Raw genomic sequence first — 13,231 nt, forward strand, 5'->3', positions numbered from 1 at the left:
TCACTACTTTGTCACTATTCAAGCTTCTCTATAACAATATACTCCTGAGCCTAATTCCAAGATTTGGTTTGAGTGCTCCTAGTTTGCAAACTGTCTTTTTGGTGTGTGCACAATACACTTTTACTAATTACTACCTCTATGATCCGTTGGTTTTACTTCTGTTATTTCTGAAAAAATTTTTTTAAAGATTTTATTTATTTATTTGACAGAGAGAGAGATAGCGAGAGCAGGAACACAAGCAGGGGGAGTGGAAGAGGGAAAAGCAGGCTTCCTGCCGAGCAGGGAGCCCGATGCAGGACTCGACCCCAGGACCCTGGAATCATGACCTGAGCCGAAGGCAGATGCTTAACGACTGAGCCACCCAGGCGCCCTGTTATTTCTGAAATTTTGACATAGCTTTAAGCACCAATCGTTTCCCAAAGTCTTGGCCTATGGTCTATGGTCCATAAAGCCGCACAAGATCTGGCCCCTGATGCTTGTCTGTCCTTATTTCCTACCACTCTCCTCTTTGTTCTTCAGGTCCGGCCACACCGGATCTTCCAGGTCACTTCTTCCTCAAGGCCATTACACAACTCCTTCCCTGCCTTCCTCCTGGTATCTGACTAAACATCCCCTTATCGTGAGCCACTCCCTATCCCCTTATCATATTTCAATTTTCCTCATAACATTCATCACCTCCTGACATTTGATGTATTTGCCTATTGTTGCTCTCCTCCCACTAAAGTATAAGCTGCAGAAATGGGGTTGACAGATAAAATACGGGACACCCAGTTAAATTTGAATTTTAGATTAAAAAAAAATTAACTTTTCATTATGAAGATGTCCCAGATGTTGCATGGGATATACTTATACTTTGAAAAAAAATTCGTTGTTGATCTGAAATTCAAGTTTTCCTGGTGTCCTGTATTTTTCTTTTTTTTTAATCTGGCAATCCTACGCAGAAAAGCGGATGGTTATTTAGTTCATCACTATGTCCCCAGTGTCAGAGCTGCTCCTGACAAGTAGTAAGCTCTCAATAAATATTTATGGAATGAATGAATGTATTCAGTTGGGTCATTAATCTGTACCACGCCCAAACTTTTCATAAACAGCAAGCGAGTCAGAAGGGCGGAGCTTCTAGGCTGTGTCAGCCCAGATCACAAGGAGGATCTTTCCAAGGAACTTTCCAAGCATGTCGAGCAGCTGGGTGTTTTGCCTGCCAGTACCCCTGCTCCTGGCGAAAGAAAACTCCGCCCCGGGCCAGGTGAGCCGCAGATCCCAGGTGGTCTTCCTGGGGGCGGGGCTTCCTCAACTGGTAGGCGGGACCCAGCCCCCGCCGGAGCCACGGCACCTTTAACGCCCCGCCTCCCGCCGCCACTCGCGCCCCCTGGTGTGACGTCACCCGGCGAACGGCCAATGGAAGCGCGGCTTACTGGCAGGCGGCGCCGCCGGCTGCTGCCAAAGGGGAAGTGAGCTGGGGCTGGAGCGATGGCCCGGGTTTGGAGCCCGCGGCCGCCGCCGCCGCCACCACCACCAGCAAGTTGGGAGCAGCTGCGGCTGCAGCCGGAGCGGGGGCCGGAGTCGCGGCTGGAGTGGAGGCGGCGCGTGTGAGTTGCCGAGAGTCGCCAGAACACCTCAAACTCTGGGCGGGAGCGCTTCAGGTGGGCTGAGCCGCCGTCGCCCCTCCGCACCGCCCTACCCCCCAGGCCCAGACAGCAAGGCTGGGGTCTCCCAGGTGCGGGACTGGCACTTGGCAGGCTGAGCCCTCCGAGCCGTGCTCTAGGCCTTCCTCAGTCTCGGGCTCCCTTCAAACTCAAGGCGGAGGCCGGAGAACGGTGATCACCCCAAGACCCCGTCATTTTCTTGGCGCCCAAGCTGTGTCGGGGTTGTAGCGGCTGCGAGCCCCCTTCTGCTGCCACCTCTCCAGCTAGGGAGCGACTAGCGCGTTCTCACTGTCTAGCTCTGCACCTCCCCCTCTTCTCCCATTCAAGAACAAGTTTCTTTTCGCTCTCTACTGGAAGTCCCCCGGAAGGCCAGAACACCCATCTGTGTGTCTTTCCTCAGCTCCTGGAGCACACTTAGAAATATTACATACCTATCGGAAGATAAAGGTTGCTCCCCTTGCCACCCTCTTATCTGAGACTCCATGCCCAGAGCCTTACCCATTTTTATCACCAGCTCCCTGGCCATCTCTGTGTGACTTCCCCCACCCATCTGAGTTCCACTTTCCTCTGGGCTCCAATCTCTAGCCCCCAGTGGATCTGGTCAGTCCCACCCCTGGGTGGGACTGACCCAGGGCTCTGGCCCAAATTCCCCACCCTGGAAGGCAGCTCCAAGGTAGCGAGAGAATTGGGCATCGGGTACGAACCTGGCAGCTCAGGAGTGGGTGCACCACTCACCCCACACAAAAAGATGAAGAAGCGCAAAGAGCTTAATGCATTGATCGGCTTGGCTGGGGACAGTCGGAGAAAGAAGCCCAAGAAAGGCTCAGGCCACCGCCTCCTTCGCACTGAGCCTCCTGACTCAGACTCTGAATCCAGCTCCGAGGAGGAAGAGGAATTCGGTTTAGTTGAAAATCGCTCTCGTTTTGTCAAGTGAGTGATGCAGTGGTGAGGGGTGGGATGGGGGAAAAGACATTTCCTTATACTACCAAGGGGGAAAATTGAAAGGAAGGAGAAGGGTGTACTTAGAAAGGAAAAAGGGTGTAGGTAGACCTTGGACGGCAAACAGAAAGAAAAGATGTTAGGGTGATGAGCTCGGGTTCTGAATGAAGGATAAGTTAGAGATCTGTCTGTAAGTGTAGGAAGAACTCTCAATCTAGGGTGGAGATACTGACTTGGGGAATGTGCCAAGAGCCCAGAGAGACCAAGTTGGGAGTGGCAGAAAAGCTAAGAAGAGGTACCTGGGAGCAAAGAAACTTTTGGGACTAGACCTTTTTTAAAAGTGTAGTAGAGACAGGGACTTTAAGACTTCAGGTTATTCTTTGCAGTCTTGATGAGTCCAGATCTTGAAGGTGAGGGGATATGGTGAGGAACTTAAAAAAGTATGAGCCTCGAGAGTACGTGGAGGGTAGGAAACAAAAAGAAGAGGCAACTTCTTCCCAAACCACTTTTAGATGATGCAGCTACTAGGCAAATCCAGTAGTGAGCTTTGAGGACATTGGGAATTGGGGTCCAGGGGGGCAGAAGGCTGAAGGGAATCTTGAAGGTGTCCTTGGACCCTCTCAGGGAGCACACTGAAAGAAAATATTGTGCTGAGGATGTGGAAGCAAGGGCTAGGCAGAAGGTTGGGGTGCTGAAAGAAATTAAATCCTTTGAGGTTTTTTTCTTTGTTTAGAGTGTCTTTGTTCTTTTATTTTGTTAAAGGAAGAGTTTGGTTTCTAATGAGCTTTGTCAGGTTAAGTAGTTAAGGGCAATCTTAGATTTGGGATATGAAGGTCTGATGAAATGGAACAGTTCCACAGGGATAGTTGCCCTGTTGAGTTAGTTTAGACCTTGAGTGCTAGTTGAAGTTTGGTGTGAAATCTAACCCCTTTCCGTGTTTCCTGCCTTCTAAACCAATAAGCTAGAGTGCACCAGGTGTCCACTTAAACCTACAGTTCCTATTTCTTTCATTCATTTGCAGTAAAACTTGCTCAAAAGTTTATGAAGTTTCAGTAATCTGAAACAGGCTCCCCCGGAGGGGATCCATGTTGGAAAGCAAGAAATAGATAGGTAAATTACAGTGCTGTAATTTATTGCAGAGAAGATCTGGTCTTGACACTTTCCTAACCTGAACTTGTCCCCAAAGACCTGAATCCATGATGACGGTTGTGGGCTGCAATGCCCACAAGACCTCTTTCTCTGTCATGTGAAGTTTGAAACCTTTGTATCCAAAAGATGAGCTCTTCATGGGTCATGTTATTTAGTCACTTTCAGTCTGCTCTTCAGATTTAAGAATGTGGTACCCAGTGTTCCCTTGTAAATAGCTATATGGTGACACATGTATGCTATTTCTAATACAGCTGTACTCATAATCACTCTTGTACTCCTGGTTGAATTTGTTCTTATGATCAGGGGAGACTATTTACGATGCTGCAAGATCTGTTATCCCCTCTGTGCTTTTGTCATCCTTGCCGCCTGTGTTGTGGCCTGCGTTGGCTTGGTGTGGATGCAAGTTGCCCTGAAGGAGGATCTGGATGCCCTCAAGGAAAAATTTAGAACAAGTAAGTGGTTGCCCTTTTCAGAGTGTTATCTTGTTTCCAGGTTCTAGGTCCACAAAGTGGACCATGCTGAATAGTTTTGCCCACTCTGATGAAGCAATTATATATTCCTTCCAGCCTTCTTATACTCTTTCTTAGCTGTCAGCTTGAATATGGGAACAGTTGTTTGTTTGCTAGTTTTTAAACCTACAAACAAGAAACAGTGCTTATGCACCATCAGGACAAATAGCATCTGAAATAATGGCATTGCGGTCAACACCTAAGGTGCAGAAAGGAAGTGCTAAGGTCCAGGATTCTAGAACCTTGGTTAACCTCCACCTGTTGCCACTTTATACTTCCCCAAGTATACTTCCCCAAGTATAAAGTGGCAATAGCAACATTGGGCTGTTTCCTTCCTCCTCACAGGGCCATTTGAGAAAGAATGTGGGAGTGTCTGTCAAACGACTTCCTGCTTAAGAAAAACTGTATGGAATGGACAATAATAATAGCTAGCATTTATGGGGTGCTTACTGTGTACCAAATGACAAATAAATATTTGTCTCATGAGTTTTAAAGCTTTAGAGACTTTTTAAGTTGAGGAGTTTTATAGTTTCTAAATTACAAAGTTGTATTTTGCCACATCCAAGGCACTTTATCTGAAAGGTGTGTTTGCAGAGTAGCTTCAGCCACATTTGACCTATCTTCCTTTAGCAACACTGATCTTTGGTTCTAGGTTTCAAGGGTTAATTTTCTAAGCTAAAGAACCAGTTTCAAGTTAATCACAAATGCCTTAAGTTTAGCAGCATTAACACATGGGGAAACTGACCACTAGGCTTCCTCAGTAACAAAATCTGGCCCCAGAACTGGAATTAAAGTTGTGTCCTCACTTCCCATCTTAAGCCTTAGGAGATCACAACTTCCAGGCTTTCCTTCACCCCAGCTTCTCTTTGCTGCCTGCAGTTATTCAAGTTCCGAACCTGACCTAGGGACAGCTAATCCTTAGTTACTGTGTTAATGATGTTCTTAGTAATGTTGCTTGAAAAAAATGTTTTCTTCTGATTCAAGGAAAGGAATAGGGTAAAGCACAATTCTCTGCCAGAATCATCTTGACCTATATGTTTAATCAACTGGTGGAATCGGAGTACAGTATAAGAAAGAATGAGATTTTGTATTCTAGTTAATTTTCTTCCTTAATGGTTGTCCATACCAGTATTGCAAAATGTTTTTAAGGCCATGTTTTCTTTGTAAGTGGTAATCATAACTTGGAAATGAGGTTCTCAGAAACAATGTTTAACTATAAATAATCACTAAAGACACCTGTCTGTGCCCTCATCTCTCTGTAATTAATTGGGCCTCCTAGGTTTGTGCTACAGCTTGTTTTGATCACATATAGCAATTATTTATTTATACATTTCAAAACTTTGCTCACTTCTACCCTCCAGGGATTCCTTTCCCTGACTGCTCTGTGCCTGTGTTTACAGGACACCCATGTAATTTATACCTTGGCTGAGCTTTTCAGGGAATTTCTTTTTTTAGAAATGTATATTTGAAGTGTATACAGGTAACAGACCTGGCAGTCAATCAGTCAACAAATATTTGTTGAATACTTGTTAATACCAATCCCTGGAAACACTATATTCAGGAGATGCCAGGACTTGTACCCTGAACTGTGAGACCTGCTTTCTACCACTGAGCAACAGTCCCCTGGGATCCTGATTACATTTGTCATCTAGCTGAATGAAGCAGATTTGGAATTGTCAGTCCAGCTGCTTTGTCATCTTTCGTTCGCTGCAATAGAAATGCCAGCCCTGTAATGTCTAAAGCAGGATTTCAAGGGGGTGGAGCCTGGGGCATAGTCAGTCCATTGGCTGAACCATTGTGGACCACTTGCCCAATAGCTTTTTGTGAAAACCATCATCTTGAGTAAATGAGGTCAGTCTTGTTAAGCTTAAATAGTCTTTCTTTGAATTACATTTCTACTTTAGATATATTTCAATAAGTTTATTTTTATTTGTTGTTTTTCAAGAGGACAGTGAAGTCATGGATTCAAAGAAGACCACCTGCTGGTCTGGCTTTAATACCTTTTTGAGAAATTCAGAGCCCTTGTTCTTTATTTCAAATTTTCAAGGACACTTGTCAGGAAAGGAGGCAGGATTGCTGGAATATCTGAAATAGAAAGCAAAACAGATAGACTTGGTATTTTTCCTTGTGGTCAAGGAACAACTTGATCCTTAAGCTGCAGGTACTCACTGGTCTTGAAACTTAGTATTCTTTCCAGAACCGGGTACTTCTGAAGACCTCCACAATTATTCTAAGGAAGATTCTGTTCTCAGCCATCTCTCCCTGTCACTCAACAATGAAACGCTAGAGTGGGGGAAGAGAATTTAGAAGAGAAGGAAAGAATAAGTCAGGCTGTTTCCTTTTCGGTCACACAGGCAGGGTAGCAGTTGGTCATTTAGTACAGAACTTAAAAATTGTGGTAATGAGGGCATTAGGGTGTAAGTGGCTGACAGCTGGAGTATACTAGAGAGAGTGCTGGTCCTAAGAGCAGAATGTTTGACTGTCGAATCCTGGGTTGCTCATTACTAACTGTAAAATGTGGATAAGTCACTTCTTCTTTTTGAGCCTTCATTTTCCCATCCATAAAACCCAAAGACATATTTATGCTACCAGAGCACTTTGGCATCTCTCTGTCATACCATCCATCCCACTGCGTAGTAATTCCATGGTGACACCTTGCCCCCCGCACCCCCCCCCCCCCAGACTGAGAGCCTCAGGGTCTTCAGCGTGCACTAGTGCTGAGTGCAGGGCTGGGCACATGATAGGGACTCAATAACAAGTTGAATGATTACATAAAAGTTTATTGCAAACTAAAGATGTTTAAGTTTAAAATATTGCTGTTAGCATTATATGTGTTCTGTCTAAAGAGTGTATGCAGAAATCTCTACTTCCTGGTCTTAGAGATCAGGAAAAGAACTAGGTAAGTTCTTTTGAGTATTAATATACTAGATTTTAAATGAGTTGCTTTCCATGTTGAAAGAACATAAATTATAATAAGTTGTTTGCTGCGCTTCCTCCCATTTATGTAGCCAAAGTGCCTTGACTAGGCTACTCTCTCCTAAAAAGCCCCAAGTCATGTAATGAAAATGATCCTCTCTTGGCTCATACAATCCTAAGTATCCAGAGGGTTTTCAGGACTTGTCAGCTTAATATGTTTGTTAGTTAATAACTGCAACCCAGGTTATTTATGTATTTGTCTTATTTCCTCTTCTACTTCTACCTTCTATTTCTTTCGTATAGACCGTGGGACAGAGACCCCCACCCCCACCCCCCACTTGGGACATTTGACCACCTGAGAATGGCAGATGTGTGAGATAAGTTTTACTTTACAACCTCACTGAAAATGTAAAAGAAAATCATTTTTCTTTTCTCTCTTTTCTTACTCTTACAGTATTAATTTATACTGACAAAATTCCTGCAAACCAGTGTAAACCAAATGTTGCATTAAAAGCACTGAGGGAAATCTTTCATTTATAAAGAAATCCTTTCGTGCATATTTTTGAAAAATTAATAAAAATATATATTTTTTAATAAATCTGGGGGTACCTGGATGGCTCAGTCGTTAAGCATCTGCCTTTGGCTCAGGTCATGATCCCGGGGTCCTGGGATCGAGCCCTGCATTGGGCTCTCTGCTCAGCAGGAAGCCTGCTTCTCCCTCTCCCACTCCCCCTTGTGTTCCTTCTCTCACTGTGTCTCTCTCTGTCAAATAAATAAATAAAATCTTAAAAAACAAAAAAATCTGAATTTTGAGAGAGTGGGCTTGTTTCTGGCAGGGATACCTCCACCACCCCGCCCCTGATTTTTGCAGGGATTTTTTGTTGTTGAGTTTGTTTGATTGAATTTTCTTTGTTTAACTTAATAGGACAACATTAACTCCATTTCATACCCTACAGTTATTTCCCTGGAAAGGCATTGGAGTGCTTCTGTATACCTGGCACTGTGCTGGGCCCTGGAAATACATGACAAATAAGTCCTGGTCCTTATCCTTAAGCAGCTCTTTCTCTCTCTTAGTCTGCTAAAGGAGACACATGAGTAAATCGTTACAGCACAGTGTGTTAAGTGCTAGATAGAGTTTGGAATGGTGAAGTGGTGGTGGGCGTCCAACCTGGGAGCCCAGCTATTTGTGGTGAATCTTAAAAGAAACTAACTAGGCTAAGCTAACAGAAATGGAGAAGGGGCAAGCCAAGGACATCTAGGCAGAAAGAATAGTGTGTATAGAGTCACTGAGACTTAAAAAGGTTGGTGTGTCTGGAGAATCCACTTTACCAGAAAACAGATTGAAGAGGAAGGTAAAGTGATGAGAAATGTGGTTGGGAGGTAAGCAAAGGCCAGATTTATGCAGTCAGTGATACTTATCTAGTGCCTAAAATGGCCAGGTGTATTCCAAATGCTGACCCCACAGAGAGGAACAAAAAAAATCATGGCACTTAAATTTTAGTCAGTTGTTTTGTATCTGTCCTGTATGCCAGTTTTTTTGGTTTTAAAGAAAGTATATAACAACTAATCGGGCAATCTGTAGCTTTAAAAAAAAATGATGTGGGCTTTATTCTGGAGGACCAGCCATGATCAATATTTTATTTTTCATAAAAAGGAAAAATACTTTTTAAAGACAGAGGAGAAAGCACTCTTTCAGGCCTCTGCCTTCAGGCTGGCAAATCTCTAAACCAGTCAGGAGATACTGTTTTCCAAAGGAAAGCCAAATATCAGCCTACACTTCACCTAACATGTTCCTTTATCTTCTATTTCAGTTTGAGCTTTTGGGTTGATTTAAGATCTAAGAAAACACTGTTTGCTGTTTATGAAAAAAATTTAAAATTGTAATCCTCATAATAGCACTTGAAAGGTGGTTAAGAACCCATCTTGCATTTTACCAGTTTGAGAGCAAAAAAAGTTAGATTTAATCATTTAGGGATATAACTTTGGACATCACCTTGAGCATTAATGGAGTAAGGTTTATAAATCTTCACTGACTAATCACAAAGCTCCTTAATTGCTCTGGTTAATACTTAGTATTTATTTATCACTTGTTGTATGCCTGCTTAGCCCTGTTTAGTACTTTACAACCATTCTTTCCACTTAATTCTAAAAATCCTGTAAAGTCTATTTTATCTCTGTAATACGGATGAGGCAACTGAGCTCAAAGAATTGGAGTAATTTACTCAGGATCACAGTAAATTACAGAGTCCAACTCTTTCTGCTGATACTTTGTTGTCATTTTTAGCCATCTGACTTTTAAAAGGTTATACCCCCAGTAGTGAAATAGCCCCAGTTAAAATGGTGCTTTAGTATTAAAATTATATACTTACATAAATTTGAAAAAACAGTGTAGCTGGTAGATAGGAATTCAGTCATCCTACCAGGATTGACTTCTATTAACCTGTCTTCCTTCCTACTGTAAGATCATTTTTTCATCTTGGAATCAAGGGAGTACTCTGTGGTTATTTATTATTATTCTTATTTTTGCTTTTAGTGGAATCTAATCAGAAAAGTTCATTCCAAGAAATTCCCAAACTTAATGAAGAACTACTCAGCGAACAAAAACAACTCGAGAAGATTGAATCTGGGGAGCTGGGCTTGAACAAAGTCTGGATAAACATCACAGAAATGAATAAGCAGGTAGCAAATGTGTGATTTTATTTCTGTGTAAGCTGTGAATGTTTAGTTTTGTTTAGTATGAATTTATAGGTATAGAGCACTCACCTCTGATTGTTTTACTTTTTGAGATGTTTTGCATACTGTGATCCCAGCACATTAAGGTCAGGTAAAATGGGTAATAGTATGCATTTACCAAATACATAAGGTGTTAGCCCTTTCTGCAAAGAACAGTTTTATCAAGTAGAGTAGTTTGTAGGGAGTTGGAAATTCTTGAGTCAATTTTTCCTAAGGAGCAGTGTAAGTATCAAATAAAGAGTGTCCTTCTAACCTCGAAGAAAAATGGGTAGTCTACTTATATAAGATAATGAGAGCTGACTTTGTTTAATAGAGTTCACAAACTTACAGATGCAGCCTTGGCTGTAGTGCTATACACTGTAGTAAAACTAATCTGTAAACCATCTGTAGCTAATGATAGTTATTCTAGACTAGCACAGGAGGAGGTAGCAGAGTTGGTGAAATACCTTGGCCAGGCAAGCAAGCCTAGAGCAAAAACTTTTTCAGTCCCTAAGTTGGCCAGATCTCAGTAGGCATTGATTCCAAAAGAGGGATTCTGCCAGAGGGAAAGGGCTCATGCAAAGGATGTTAATTGAGCATCTCCTGTGTATAAGGTGCTAGAGTTGTCACTAAGTACTGTAGCCTCTGTCCTCAGTTTTTGCGGTTTAGTTAGAAAAGACGTGCACTGGCAAGAAGACTCAAGTACCAAATGAATGCTACACCTGCAGAGTGCTTAAAAATAGATAAACCTCCGGGCACCTGGGTGGCTCAGTTAAGCATCTGCCTTTGGCTCAGGTCATGATCCCAGGGTCCTGGGATTGAGCCCCGCATTGGCATTGGGCTCAATGCTCAGCAGGGGGCCTGCTTCTCCCTCTCCCTCTGCCGCTCCCCGTGCTTGTGTTCTCTCACTCTCTCTCTCTGGCAAATCAATCAATCTTTAAAAAAATAGATACACCATTTTCGTGGGGCTAAGCAGATATTCTCTTCTTCAGAATGGAGTCCCAAAGTTCAGAATCAGCCATTGGCAGGGAGCACTGTGCTCGAATAAAAGTGCTTACACACATTTCCGAAGCTACCGTCAGCTCTCAGCAGCAGTGTGGGAGTGGAGGTGGGGGCGGCGGGGCAGGTCAGCACTTAAGATCAGGGATCAGGGGCTGCAACAGTGGCTTTCAGATTTTGCCCAAAACCCACAAAAAGAAATGTTTTATGTCATTACCCACTAAACACATCCCTACATACATATATGTGTAACTAAAATAAAAGTTTCTGAAAACCATAATTTACCCTTAGTATGCTTTATGATATTTTCTCTTCAGTTCTATTTCACTTTTTTAAATTACTGATGAAATAACTGATGGGCTATAGCACCCAGTATTTGCTCGTTATTATTTATCTTTGGACTCTCAGTAATTAGGGAAAAGCCAGTACTCACTCCCTTTTGTAAAAAGAATAGGATAAATTGTGGCCTTGCTTTTATTGACAGAGCAAATTAGCAGTTTGGTCAGAGATTATATCAAGTGAAAATAGACCACAGTGAAGCGCTGAGAAGTAGTTCATTAGCATCTCTCACTGGGGCAAACCGTGGATTCCCTTGAGAGAGTCTGTCATGGAGATCGCTGTTCTGAGGTAGGGATGAAATCTTTTCAAGATGAAGAGTCAATGTTAGGTCTTTCTCATCTCATTCATGTAAATCAGCATTATTGTGGGAAGAATCAAAAGGGGAAATTGGTACTCGGTGTGAGAGGACATACAGGTTTTCAAATCTTTGCTACATATTTTGGCTTTTGAATCCTCTTTAACCAGGAATCTAGCAACAAAAGAATCATTTTGTTCTTGGCTTGGCTCTTATTTTTAATGCAAGAAGGACCTGGGAAGGCAGGTATGCAGGAAAAGTTTACTCCAGCCCCAGGGCTTCATATATAAAACAGGGAGAGATTGAATTGAAACCCTTTCCATTTTAATCTCCATAGATCTTCAGAGATGAGGGGAGTGACTGCGCAGGAGGATGGTGTAGTGAAGTGAGCTTTATGTTGGTCCAAGGGGAGCTCATCGGTCTCTGAGTGATTTTCTAAAATTAATGTTATGCATATCTGACGGTCTGTTCAAGTAAAAGGCATTTGTCCTAAATCAGAATAGCTATAAAAATAAAATTGGTATTTAATTTCTATGTTTTTATGTCTAAGGGTAACTGTCAGTTAAGATGCTCTTATTGGCAAATTATTTTTTAAAAAGCAATTCAAAGTGGCTTAATAAGAAAATGGATCAGATCACTTAACAAGAACTGTCCTTATCACAATGTGAGTTGAAGTTAATGCCACCTGAAAAAAAGAAAAGCCATTAGTTTGAAGTAAGTTAAAATCAAATTTTGCATTGAAAGCCTTTAATCGTTAAAAATTTCACTCACTTTGCTGTTTTATTCATGAAACCTCTGATTTCATACCCATAGCCATTCTCAACCAGTATAGGGAGTGTCCTCCCCCTTCTTTGAAGACTGTTAATTCAACAAATGTTTAATGAGCTGCTTTTATAGAATTAGGCCTTGGATTCAAAACCAAAAACGATGATTCCTGCCCCCAAGGCTCTTATAGCCAAATGGAGGAGACAGAAAAGTAAACAATTGTAAAACAGCCTGATGAGCAATAAGAAGCAGGTCCAGGAGCTAGGGGGGCATTTTTAAGGATTTATCTAACCAGAATGGCTGGGGCCAGGCAAGGCTTCTCACATCTTAAGCTGAGTCCTGAAGGGCACATAAGAGTTGGCCAGGTGAATTCTGAAGAAAGAGAAGGGCGTCCTAGGTAAAACATTAGTAGAGTTGATCCTCATTTGCAGATTCCATATTTGTGAATTCGCCTACTTGCTAAAATTTGTTTGTAACCCCAAAATCTATACTTGTGGTGCTTTTGTAGTCCTTCACCAACTGGTATACAGTGGCAGAATAGTTGAGTCACCCAACACAGGTGTTTCCAGTTGATGTCAAACAAGGTGACATTCTGCCTTGTTTCAGCTCTCATACTGTAAACAGCTTTCCTTTTTGAACGATATTTATTGCCATGTTTTCACACTTCCTGGGGGCTTTTTGGTGATTGCACTGCTTGTAATGTCCCCCTAGTATAGTGCTGAAGTACTGTCTAGTACTCCTAAATGCAAGAAGGCTGTGATGTGTCTTTTTTTTTTTTTTTTTGGTCAGAGAGAGCACGTGAGCGCACACAAGCAGTGGGAAGCAGACTCTCTGCTGAGTAGGGAGCCCGTGCAGGACTATCCCAGGACACTGGGATCATGACCTGAGCCGAAGGCAGACGCTTAACCAACTGAGCCACCCAGGCGTCCTGAGGCTGTGATGTGTCTTACAGAGAAAATACGTGT

General features: G+C 42.6%; 1 protein-coding gene across 3 annotated transcripts in view; it reads left to right on the plus strand.

The window, feature by feature from the left end:
• Positions 1 to 1,422: 1,422 nt before the first annotated feature.
• The window catches only part of EFCAB14 (EF-hand calcium binding domain 14), a 38,382-nt gene continuing 26,573 nt past the window's right edge, over positions 1,423 to 13,231 (plus strand). The window contains exons 1-3 of one of the 3 annotated variants that reach the window (XM_036065844.2): positions 1,423 to 2,573; positions 4,035 to 4,183; positions 9,690 to 9,835. In XM_036065844.2, the coding sequence (XP_035921737.1) occupies positions 2,392 to 2,573; positions 4,035 to 4,183; positions 9,690 to 9,835 (477 nt within the window). In that variant the 5' untranslated portion in view covers positions 1,423 to 2,391. The remainder of the gene's footprint in view (positions 2,574 to 4,034; positions 4,184 to 9,689; positions 9,836 to 13,231) is intronic. The other 2 variants (XM_036065841.2, XM_036065843.2) reach the window with 2 other exon arrangements.

This window comes from Halichoerus grypus, chromosome 5 (genome assembly GCF_964656455.1).
Source record: "Halichoerus grypus chromosome 5, mHalGry1.hap1.1, whole genome shotgun sequence".
NCBI lineage: Eukaryota > Metazoa > Chordata > Mammalia > Carnivora > Phocidae > Halichoerus > Halichoerus grypus.